This window comes from Schistocerca cancellata, chromosome 3 (genome assembly GCF_023864275.1).
Source record: "Schistocerca cancellata isolate TAMUIC-IGC-003103 chromosome 3, iqSchCanc2.1, whole genome shotgun sequence".
NCBI classification, from domain to species: Eukaryota; Metazoa; Arthropoda; class Insecta; order Orthoptera; family Acrididae; genus Schistocerca; species Schistocerca cancellata.
Genome location: NC_064628.1, coordinates 43,706,670 through 43,718,568, shown reverse-complemented (window position 1 = coordinate 43,718,568; position 11,899 = coordinate 43,706,670). Strand labels below are relative to the sequence as shown.

Sequence of the window (11,899 nt, the reverse complement as noted above, 5' to 3'; positions counted from 1 at the left end):
ACGGAACACTTGTGTTCTACATAGTTATCCTCCCGTTTCTTATTTAAAAGTAAATTTCATTTGTAGCAGAATCGAAATCATCAATGTTTAATACAGGTTGTATTCGAAAGTTGTTGATTTGTAACATGAAACAGAGTTATTGTAGTAAAATAAAAATACAGATTTATATTACAGCGCTAGAAAACCAAAATTCTGCAACAAAAAGGTAAAATAAAAAAATCACAAAACAAAAAAAATCATTCATCGCTTCAATACTTCGTCGAACTTGTTTTTGTTATTCAGAAGCAAATTTCCCCATTTATCAGTAAAGACAAGAAACGCTAGCCTTTGATCATGATGGTTCTATTGAGTACAAAATAACAATTGTTTTTTGTGTTCGTGCATGTAAATTGTACTTGGAGCAAAAGTAATTTATTTAGTTACATAAAGGCGCAGAATTTTTTTTTACTTAGAAAATGAAGTTTGTGTTCTGTGAGGATATAAAATACACAATGAAGTAACACTGAATGATGCGTGGTTCTAATCACGTGCAGAACAAACAAAAAGCAAAGAAATCGCAGGCTCCCAGTTTCTTTTGCACATTCATTTCTTTCCCTACCTGCGCTACCAATAGTACCAATAAGCCCACCATTTACTACATCCTCTGTGTCGTGTACCAAAACCACCATACTGTAGTTTTGGTGGAGTGGAACACTACGAGAGATTCTACGTCGGAACTCTCTGCCTGCCTAGGTGTTAGCTTGTGCTTGCATGTTTTTTACGACGTCATTCGGTTTCATTGTGTTTTGACCGCTCCTGTATCTTCATCTTTGTGTCCATAAATGCCGGCCGGTGTGGCCGAGCGGTTCTAGGCGCTACAGTATGGAACCGCGCGACCGCTACGGTTGCAGGTTCGAATCCTGCCTCGGGCATGGATGTGTGTGATGTCCTTAGGTTAGTTAGGTTTAAGTAGTTCTAAGTTCTAGGGGACTGATGACCTCAGCAGTTAAGCCCCATAGTGCTCAGAGCAATTTTTTTTTGCTCATAAATATAGTGGATATTACAACATGTTATTCCTAGGGTTGCTTAATACATACTGCCATTATCACATTCAAAATGACTTCCCACAACTAGAAAATGTTTTGATATTACCTATTCAAAAGTGGGCTCTTTGCAGCGGTTATGTTTACAGAAAGATCAATATAAAGAGACGAAGAGATTTATTGTGAGAAGAATTTACAAGATGCCAGGCATTCGTAGAGTCAATCCGTAGGTGTGAGCAGAGGAGTCACAGTGGAGAATCAGCCGATGTAGTAGACGAAGGGGTAGTAGTAGGCGTAGTAGAGCGTCTCGCTGGGGCTGAGCGACTCCCTGGGGCGCGGCGCGACCGGCAGCGGCACGGGGGCAGGACCCGGACCCGGAGCGGGGGCGGGGGCGGGCGCGGGGGCGGCGGCGGGGGCGGGCCCGGGGCCCGGGAGCGCCAGCGGGAACGGCATGGGGCCCGCCAGGGCGCAGCCCACGAGCGCCAGCACGGCCAGCACGAACACCTGCAACACGGCCGGCGGTAAATACGTGGCGGCGACACACACAAAATTACCCGTTACACGGGCCAGCAAACGTAATTCGCTCGTCTCTGACACAGGGGAAATTCTCTGTGAGGCACGTAAGAGCGTTAATTAAGTAATAAATAAATACTCATTTGTTAAAAGCAGTTGCATTAATGTAAAATATATCTAACAGTGTAGAGGGTAACGATTAAAATACAGGGTGATTCAAAAAGAATACCACAACTTTAGGAATTTAAAACTCTGCAACGGCAAAAGGCAGAGCTAAGCACTATCTGTCGGCGAATTAAGGGAGCTATAAAGTTTCATTTAGTTGTACATTTGTTCGCTTGAGGCGCTGTTGACTAGGCGTCAGCGTCAGTTGATGCTAAGATGGCGACCGCTCAACAGAAAGCTTTTTGTGTTATTGAGTACGGCAGAAGTGAATCGACGACAGTTGTTCAGCGTGCATTTCGAACGAAGTATGGTGTTAAACCTCCTGATAGGTGGTGTATTAAACGTTGGTATAAACAGTTTACAGAGAATGGGTGTTTGTGCAAAGAGAAAAGTTCTGGACGGCCGAGAACGAGTGATGAAAATGTAGCACGCATCCAGCAAGCATTTGTTCGCAGCCCAGGAAAATCGACTCGCAGAGCTAGCAGAGAGCTGCAAATTCCACAATCAACTGTATGGAGAGTCCTACGAGAAAGGTTAGTTATGAAACCTATGGATCAGCCGTCAGGCAGACGGTGACAGCACTTCATCACTGGCCTCCAAGAAGCCCTGATCTTACCCCCTGCGATTTTTTCTTATGGGGGTATGTTAAGGATATGGTGTTTCGGCCACCTTTCCCAGCCACCATTGATGATTTGAAACGAGAAATAACAGCAGCTATCCAAACTGTTACGCCTGATATACTACAGTGAGTGTGGAACGAGTTGGAGTATCGGGTTGATATTGCTCGAGTGTCTGGGGGGGGGCCATATTGAACATCTCTTAACTTGTTTTTGAGTGAAAAAAAACCTTTTTAAATACTCTTTGTAATGGTGTATAACAGAAGGTTATATTATGTTTCTTCCATTAAATACACGCTTTCAAAGTTGTGGTATTCTTTTTGAATCACCCTGTATATGCATAAGAATCGTAGGTATGGTGGCATCAGCAGTTATCTCACTGTACGGGCTTTCAATCAACATGCCAAGGCTGTAAAGCTGGCATTAGCACGCAACTATTTCTCCAATGCTCATTTCTTCTTCCAGTAACCTTCTTTTCCTTCTGTTTACCCCTCCTCTCAATGTTTTCCTTCTCTATCGTCCATTGTATTGTATTCTACATCTACATCTACATACATACTCCGCAATCCAACATACGGTGCGTGGCGGAGGGTACCTCGTACCACAACTAGCATCTTCTCTCCCTGTTCCACTCTCAAACAAAACCAGAGAAACATGACTGCCTATATGCCTCTGTACGAGCCCTAATCTCTCTCGTCTTATCTTTGTGGTCTTTCCGCGAAATATAAGTTGCCGGCAGTAAACTTGTACTGCAGTCAGCCTCAGATGCTGGTTCTCTAAATTTCCTCAGTAGCGATTCACGAAAAGAACGCCTCGTTTCCTCTAGAGACTCTCACCCGAGTCCCTGAAGCATTTCCGTAACACTCGCGTGATGATCAAACCAACCAGTAACAAATCTAGCAGTCCGCCTCTGAATTGCTTCTATGTCCTCCCTCAATCCGACCAGATAGGGATCCCAAATGCTCGAGCAGAACTCAAGAATAGGTCGTATTAGTGTTTTATAATCGGCCTCCTTTACAGATGAACCACATCTTCCCAAAATTCTACCAATGAACCGAAGACGACTATCCGCCTTCCCCACAACTTCCATTACATGCTTGTCCCACTTCATATCGCTCTGCAATGTTACGCCCAAATATTTAATCGACGTGACTGTGTCAAACGCTACACTACTAATGGAGTATTCAAACATTACAGAATTCTTTTTCCTATTCATCTGCATTAATTTACATGTATCTATATTTAGAGTTAGCTGCAATTCTTTACACCAATCACAAATCCTGTCCAAGTCATCTTGCATCCTCTTACAGTCACTCAACGACGAGACCTTGCCATACACCAGAGCATCATCAGCAAACAGCTGCACATTGCTATCCACCCTATCCAAAATATCATTTATTTAGATAGAAAACAGCGGACCTACCACACTTCCCTGGGGCACTGCAGATGATATCCTCACCTCCGATGAACACTCACCATCGAGGACAACGTACTGGGTTCTATTACTTAAGAAGTCCCCACATCCCATTATCACCCCTTCTCCTACCTATTCCCTCACACGCTCCTGCCGAAATGCACAATGTACATATACCTAATTTCATAACGATATATTGTTACCTTCTTCATACAAATAACTGAACTGTGATTATCCCTGTCTAAGGCGCTGCAGTCATGGACTGTGCGGCTGATCCCGGCGGAGGTTCGAGTCCTCCCTAGGGGACGGGTGTGTGTGTTTGTCCTTAGGATAATTTAGGTTAAGTAGTGTGTCAGCTTAGGGATGACCTTAGCAGTTAAGTCCCATAAGATTCCACACACATTTTAACATTTTTGTGATTATCCCTTTTATACACACATCTGAAAAAGTTTTGCATCATCTCCGTTCCGAGAGTTCCGGAACCTGTACAGAAAATTGGAATAGAGATCAACAAAACATCATTTCCACCCGTTTTATTGCTCATGAAAACCACACATTGCAGGTTGTACCACCATACAGCGAGACCTTCAGAGGTGGTGGTCCAGATTTCTGTCACACCAGTACCTCTAATACCCAGTAGCACGTCCTCTTGCATTGATGCATGCCTGTATTCGTCGTGGCATACTATCCACAAGTTCATCAAGGCACTGTTGGTCCATATTGTCCCACTCCTCCATGGCGATTCGGCGTACGTCCGCCCCACATAATGCCACCCCAAAACAGCTGGGACCTCCACCGTGCTGCACTCGCCGGACAGTGCGTCTAAGGCGTTCAGTCTGACCGGGTTGCCTCCAAACACGTTTCCGACAATTGTCTGGTTGGAGGCATATGCCACACTCATCGGTGAAGAGAACGTGATGCCATTCCTGAGCGGTCTATTCGGCATGTTGTTGGGCCAACCTGTAGCGCCCTGCATGATGTCGTGGTTGGAAAGATGGACCTCACCATGGACATCGGGAGAGAAGTTGCGCATCATGCAGCCTATTGCGCACAGTTTGAGTCGTAACACGACGTCCTGTGGCTGCACGAAAAGCATTGTTCAGCATGGTGCCATTGCTGTCAGGGTTTCTCCGAGCCATAATCCGTAGGTAGCGGTCATCCACTGCAGCAGTAGCCCTTGGGCGGCCTGAGCGGGGTATGTCATCGACAGTTCCTGTCTCTCTGGATCTCCTCCATGTCCGAACAACATCGCTTTGGTCCACTCCGAGACGCCTGGACACTTCCCTTGTTAAGAACCCTTCCTGGCGCAAAGTAACAATGCAGACGCGATCGAACTGCGGTATTGACCGTCTAGGCATGGTTGAACTACAGACAACACGAGCCGTATACCTCCTTCCTGGTGGAATGACTGGAACTGATCGGCTGTCGGAGCCCCTCCGTCTAACAGGCGCTGCTCATGCATGGTTGTTTATATATTTAGTGACATCTCTGAACAGTCAAAGGGACTGTGTCTGTGATGCAATATCCATAGTCAACGCCTATCTTCAGGAGTTCTGGGAACTGGAGTGGTGCAAAAATTTTTTTTATGTGTGTAGCTATTATGGCTACTATTATTATTAGAGAAAGAAGACAAAATTTCTAAAAGTCTTCTCCAATGCATTAATTCAATGGTTGGTATAAAGTAGCTCGACGGTTCATATGACTTATTCTGCTCTCAGAAAAAGCTTAGGTTACAACAAAAACCATAAACAATTTACATATGATGTCCAAGGTAAAAGACAACATAGACCTTAGTCTGATAAAAGAAATACCTGACAATGTACGACTGGGGTACAAAACTGCGTGGAAGTCAATGATCGACTGTAGGAAACGGAGTGGAACAGAACCGAAGTGTTGCAGATATGATGTTTCAGGAGGATGTTCAAATTTTGAGTACGGTGATGAAGAGAGAACTTAAGAGGGTATCCGGAGAATCAGTGGGAAGGCGGTATGTCGAAAACACTAACTAGAAGAAGTGACAAGATAATAGAACGCTCGTGAAGACATCAGACAATAACAATAAGTGGTACAAGAGGAAGTCGTAGATGGAGGGCAAAGGGCTTAGGGGAAGACAAATATTGGAATACATACTTCACATAATACACAACAAATAACTGAACTGAGGACGGTGGTGAGCAGATGGAGAGGTTAGCATAGGAGGTAAATGGTGGCGGCACACATCACACCAAGCAAAAAGTCTGATGGTTATATATATATATATATATATATATATATATATGTATGTATATATATATATATATAGTGTGTGTGTGTGTGTGTGTGTGTGTGTGTGTGTGTGTGTGTGTAAGCTGGAAGCGTCGCCACGTGTTGTTATACTCACAGCGGTCTTCATGGTTACCAAGAGTGCGTCTCAGGAATGGACTGATGTCGCCAGCTGGGGCGACACGTCTTTTATAGCGAGCGCCGTCTGTCAGCTGAGGCCTTCAACTTTGTACCGCTTCGTCACCACCGCCTGCTCTTCCCTGCCTGATGCGAGAACATAAGAAGAGCGCCGCAACAAAACGACAAAACTAGATGCGCATTCATTAAGCACCTGCTCTACGCAATGTAGGTCGTAATTCTCCCGCCGCCTACATCGACTTACACACTGATACTAACAATCCCGGAATTTACTTGTCTCGAAAGAAAACTGCATCAGCTCCTGGATTTCACCAATCCTGCATTCCACCTGGCATCGACAATGAGACCCAGAGGTGTTTTGCAAAATTCTTACATTATGCGTCGCAGCGGCAAGAATCTTCCGACACCTAGGAAATGCGCAGTGAGTGTGAGAATTTCTTCTTTCAAACGAGATAAAGTATGTGACGTATGACAGCTAAACAGCCAAGACAACGAGTTCGCCATACCAGCGATCCCAGAAAAGAAAAAAATGACAGAAAGTAAATACAGGGCTATTACAAATGATTGAAGCGATTTCATAAATTCACTGTAGCTCCATTCATTGACATATGGTCACGACACACTACAGATACGTAAAAAAACTCATAAAGTTTTGTTCGGCTGAAGGCGCACTTCAGGTTTCTGTCGTCAGAGCGCTCGAGAGCGCAGTGAAACAAAATGGCAACAGGAGCCGAGAAAGCGTATGTCGTGCTTGAAATGCACTCACGTCAGTCAGTCATAACAGTGCAACGACACTTCAGGACGAAGTTCAACAAAGATCCACCAACTGCTAACTCCATTCGGCGATGGTATGCGCAGTGTAAAGCTTCTGGATGCCTCTGTAAGGGGAAATCAACGGGTCGGCCTGCAGTGAGCGAAGAAACGGTTGAACGCGTGCGGGCAAGTTTCACGCGTAGCCCGCGGAAAATTGGCTCATGCCACAACTGGAGACCGACAGCGCCGACTTCATCTTTCAACAGGATGGTGCTCCACCGCACTTCCATCATGATGTTCGGCATTTCTTAAACAGGAGATCGGAAAACCGATGGATCGGTCGTGGTGGAGATCATGATCAGCAATTCATGTCGTGGCCTCCACGCTCTCCCGACTTAACCCCATGCGATTTCTTTCTGTGGGGTTATGTGAAAGATTCAGTGTTTAAACCTCCTCTACCAAGATACGTGCCAGAACTGCGAGCTCGCATCAACGATGCTTTCGAACTCATTGATGGGGACATGCTGCGCCGAGTGTGGGAGGAACTTGATTATCGGCTTGATGTCTGCCGAATCACTAAAGGGGCACATATCGAACATTTGTGAATGCCTAAAAAAACTTTTTGAGTTTTTGTATGTGTGTGCAAAGCATTTTGAAAATATCTCAAATAATAAAGTTATTGTAGAGCTGTGAAATCGCTTCAATCATTTGTAGTAACCCTGTAAGTATAGTTCCTCGCTAGTGATCTTCGAAGAAGTTTCCTGAATGAAGAATACCGAATGTAATAGCGTTCTCGAAGATTTTCGCGCAACGTATATGTAAATCTCTTCCTATTTTCAGAATTGTGTAGCACCTACAGGATCAACAAGTTGTTAATGGGGTCAATAACTTCAAACAACAGAACGCAACCTAACGAGTAATTGTGGAATAAATTCTGCACAATTTTGACATCCACACATTCACAACTGTGCAGTTGTAGCTCAAGATTCATGAGCAAGGTTTTGTACTCCTATCACCACCTGTGTTCACAGCAGAGGGTTCTGGAGTCGGGTTTCAGGTTTTTTTGTTCATTACCGAATTGACACGCAGCTAACCGCTCGGATGGCAAAGCGCGATGAAACACCGCTTCCGGGATTCTGGGAGATGTTCCTGCCTTGGATTGAGAGCTTGTGAGCTGGCCAGCCTGGATTTGATTTTTGGACGGTTTCCCGCATCCGACTAGGTCCCGTCTCAGCTACGTACTTCGCAAAAATTTAGAAACCGTTCTCAAACTTTTTATTCTAGACTGGCGACACAGGCTAGAATTTTCTTCGACGATCTGAGACCATTGTCGGCTTGGCGCACCAGCGGACTATAGGCTGGTGGGAGTGGACAGATTTTCCGAATCTTAATTGTTGTGGCGTTGCAAGACAGCCACGCCACTCGAAAGTAGCCGAAATGCACGCGTTACACACGCCGGCTGGCGTGAGGTCTGAAACAGGATACTTAATGAATGCTATAAAGAAAAGTACGTAGCTGCGGTACTACTTAACTTTAATCCATCCTTGTGGTACATCGCTCTTGATAATACAAGTGAGACTCTCTCCAGAAATGGTTAATGGCGCCTTGCTGGGTCGTAGCCATGGACTTAGCTGAAGGCTATTCTAACTGCCTCTCGGCAAATGAGAGAAAGGCTTCGTCAGTGTAGTCGCTAGCAAAGTCGTCGTACAACTGGGGCGAGTGCTAGTACGTCTCTCTCTAGACCTGCCGTGTGGTGGCGCTCGGTCTGCAATTACTGACAGTGGCGACACGCGGGTCCGACATGTACTAATGGACCGCTGCCGATTTAAAGCTACCACCTAGCAAGTGTGGTGTCTGGCGGTGACACCACATTAATTTCATTAATTCTGCAATATCGCAAGATGACGAATATTGGCAGAGGCTAGCCAGCTGCTAGTTTCAAGTTCAGGTCGCTGCTACTTGTCACGATAAGGCACGAGAGTGCCCACCAGTCTCGCACAGTTTGCCGCCGATTTAGCAGTCACGACCCCCGCGCTCCGACCGCTGCAAATAGGTGCTAACAGTAGCCGCAGCGCTGTTTAGGTTGGCTGTGTGGTCCCTTTCTTGTCGACAGCAGCTTACTGTGTCGAGGGCTCATAGCCCCATCACTGTTCAATTTACACGGTACATTAATGATTTACCAACCACAATATCAACTAAATTCATCTATGCGGATGACATCGCACTGGTAGCACAGAGCAGTAATTTCGAAGGTGGTGAACGAATTCTTACGGAGGATCTGGAGAAGATGTCAACTTTCTTTAAGCCCTGGAGATTGATCCCAAGCACATCAAAAATTAAAGTCTCTTCTTTCCATCTGGCGAATCGTGCTGCGAACTACAAACCAGGAGTTCTGCTCAATGGACAAACGTTGAGGTACAATCCTTTCCCAAAATATCTCGGAATCATTCTAGATAGAACCCTGAGCTACAAAAAGCATATCACTCAGCTTTCTCATAAAGTTTCTGCAAGGAACAACATACTACATATGCTCAGTGTTACTGTAAGTAGGCTGTTTGTTTTCTTTATGTAAGTAGGCTGTTTATGTTTTCTTATTGGCAACGTTACGTAGCGCTCTATATGAAAATCACTGGCTGTGCTGTGTGCAGTCTGTGGCTAATTTGCATTGTTGTCTGCCATTGTAGTGTTGGGCAGCGGCAGCTGGATGTGAACAGCGTGTAGCGTTGCGCAGTTAGAGGTGAGCCGCCAGCAGTGGTGGATGTGTGGAAGGAAATGGCGGAGTTTTGAAATTACATATATTATGACTTTTGATGATATTAAGGTAAATACATTGTTTGTTCTCTATTAAAATCTTTCATTTGCTAACTATCCCTATCAGTAGTTAGCGCCTTCAGTAGTTTGAATCTTTTATTTAGCTGGCAGTAGTGGCGCTCGCTGTATTGCAGTAGTTCGAGTAATGAAGATTTTTGTGAGGTAAGTGATTTGTGAAAGGTGTAGGTTAATGTTAGTCAGGGCCATTCTTTTGTAGGGATTTTTGAAAGTCAGATTGCGTTGCGCTAAATAATATTGTATGTCAGTTTAAGCACAGTCGTGTATAATTGTTCTAAGGGGACGTTACAGTACCACCTTTGGAACCTCTGCTGACTGACTGCGTTTAACTGGCATCAGTCTTGTGTACTCTGCTGCCGAGTACTGTGCACCTGTCTGGTTGGTAAGTGTACATGTGAAGAAGGTAGACACAAAACTTAACGACACAATGCACTGCGTTACTGGTTCCATGAAATCAACCCCATGCCACTGGTTACGTGTACTGAGTCACATCCCTCCGCTTCACTTAAGGCTGAAACAAGCTCTACTGAGGGAGGCCAAGAAAATCTATGCATCACCCTCTCTACCACTGCACCAGGAATTCTGTCATCTGCCACAGCAACGTTTGCGATCAAGAGGACCAGCAAGTGTTACTGCAAGACAGCTCATCGCGGATAGTTTTGATCTAAATGAAAGCTGGAAGCATGAATGGTCAACAAAAACATTGGGAACAAGAGCCCATCACCTTGATGCCACAAAGAAGCGAAAAGGTTTTGAGCTACTTCAGGTACAAATGTGGCTGGATCAGTTCACCAATGTGTGAGTATAATCAAGAACAGCAGGCAATTGAACATTTAGTCCAACGCTGTCCACTTCATTCACACCCAGCTTAATTAATTGGTTGAAAAACACGGACTTTAAGGTTTAATCTCGTCTTATATCATGTTGTTGTTGTGGTCTTCAGTCCTGAGACTGGTTTGATGCAGCTCTCCATGCTACTCTATCCTGTGCAAGCTTCTTCATCTCCCAGTACCTACTGCAACCTACATCCTTCTGAATCTGCTTAGTGTATTTATCTCTTGGTCTCCCCCTACGATTTTTACCCTCCACGATGCCCTCCAATACTAAATTGGTGATCCCTTGATGCCTAAGAACATGTCGTATCAACCGATCCCTTCTTCTAGTCAAGTTGTGCCACAAACTTCTCTTCTCCCCAATCCTATTCAATACTTCCTCATTAGTTATGTGATCTACCCATCTAATCTTCAGCATTCTTCTGTAGCACCACATTTCGAAAGACTCTATTCTCTTCTTGTCCAAACTATTTACCGTCCAGGTTTCACTTCCATACATGGCTACACTCCATACAAATACTTTCAGAAATGACTTCCTGACACTTAAATCTATACTCGATGTTAACAAATTTCTCTTCTTCAGAAACGCTTTCCTTTCCATTGCCAGTCTACATTTTATATCCTCTCTACTTCGACCATCATCAGTTATTTTGCTCCCCAAATAGCAAAACTCCTTTACTACTTTAAATGTCTCATTTCCTAATCTAATACCCTCAACATCACCCGACTTAATTCGACTACATTCCATTATTCTCGTTTTGTTTTTGTTGATGTTCATCTTATATCCTCCCTTCAAGACACCATCCATTCCGTTCAACTGCTCTTCCAAGTCCTTTGCTGTCTCTGACAGAATTACAATGTCATCAGCGAACCTCAAAGTTTTTATTTCTTCTCCATGGATTTTAATACCTACTCCGAATTTTTCTTTTGTTTCCTTTACTGCTTGCTCAATATAGAGATTGAATAACATCGGGGAGACGCTACAACCCTGTCTTACTCCCTTCCCAACCACTGCTTCCCTTTCATGTCCCTCGACTCTTATAACTGCCATCTGGTTTCTGTACAAATTTTAAATAGCCTTTCGCTCCCTGTATTTTACCCCTGCCAGCTTTAGAATTTGAAAGATTATATCATATGTATATTGTATACAATCACTTGCCTTGTATCAACTGTATATTGTATAAAATCACCATACGATTAAATAAAAAAGACCACAAAAATGACGGGAGACCCCATTATCGCCCCAGTTGTTAAGAGTTGATCGACGTGAGCGAATGTGAGCAGTTACGACGATCATGATTTCGGGACACGCCGCCATCTTAGCGTCGGTGAGCATGATTTGTTCACCAATTG

At 44.4% G+C, this 11,899-nt stretch overlaps 1 protein-coding gene across 1 annotated transcript; it reads right to left on the bottom strand.

The window, feature by feature from the left end:
* Window positions 1–1,182: 1,182 nt before the first annotated feature.
* LOC126176891 (cyclin-dependent kinase inhibitor 1C-like) lies at window positions 1,183–6,137 on the bottom strand. Its single transcript, XM_049924092.1, has 2 exons — window positions 6,112–6,137; window positions 1,183–1,526 (listed from the first exon to the last, which is right to left on the bottom strand). Exons 1-2 carry the CDS (start codon window positions 6,121–6,123, stop codon window positions 1,281–1,283), a joined length of 258 nt encoding a protein of 85 aa, XP_049780049.1. The 5' UTR covers window positions 6,124–6,137; the 3' UTR covers window positions 1,183–1,280.
* Window positions 6,138–11,899: the final 5,762 nt, after the last annotated feature.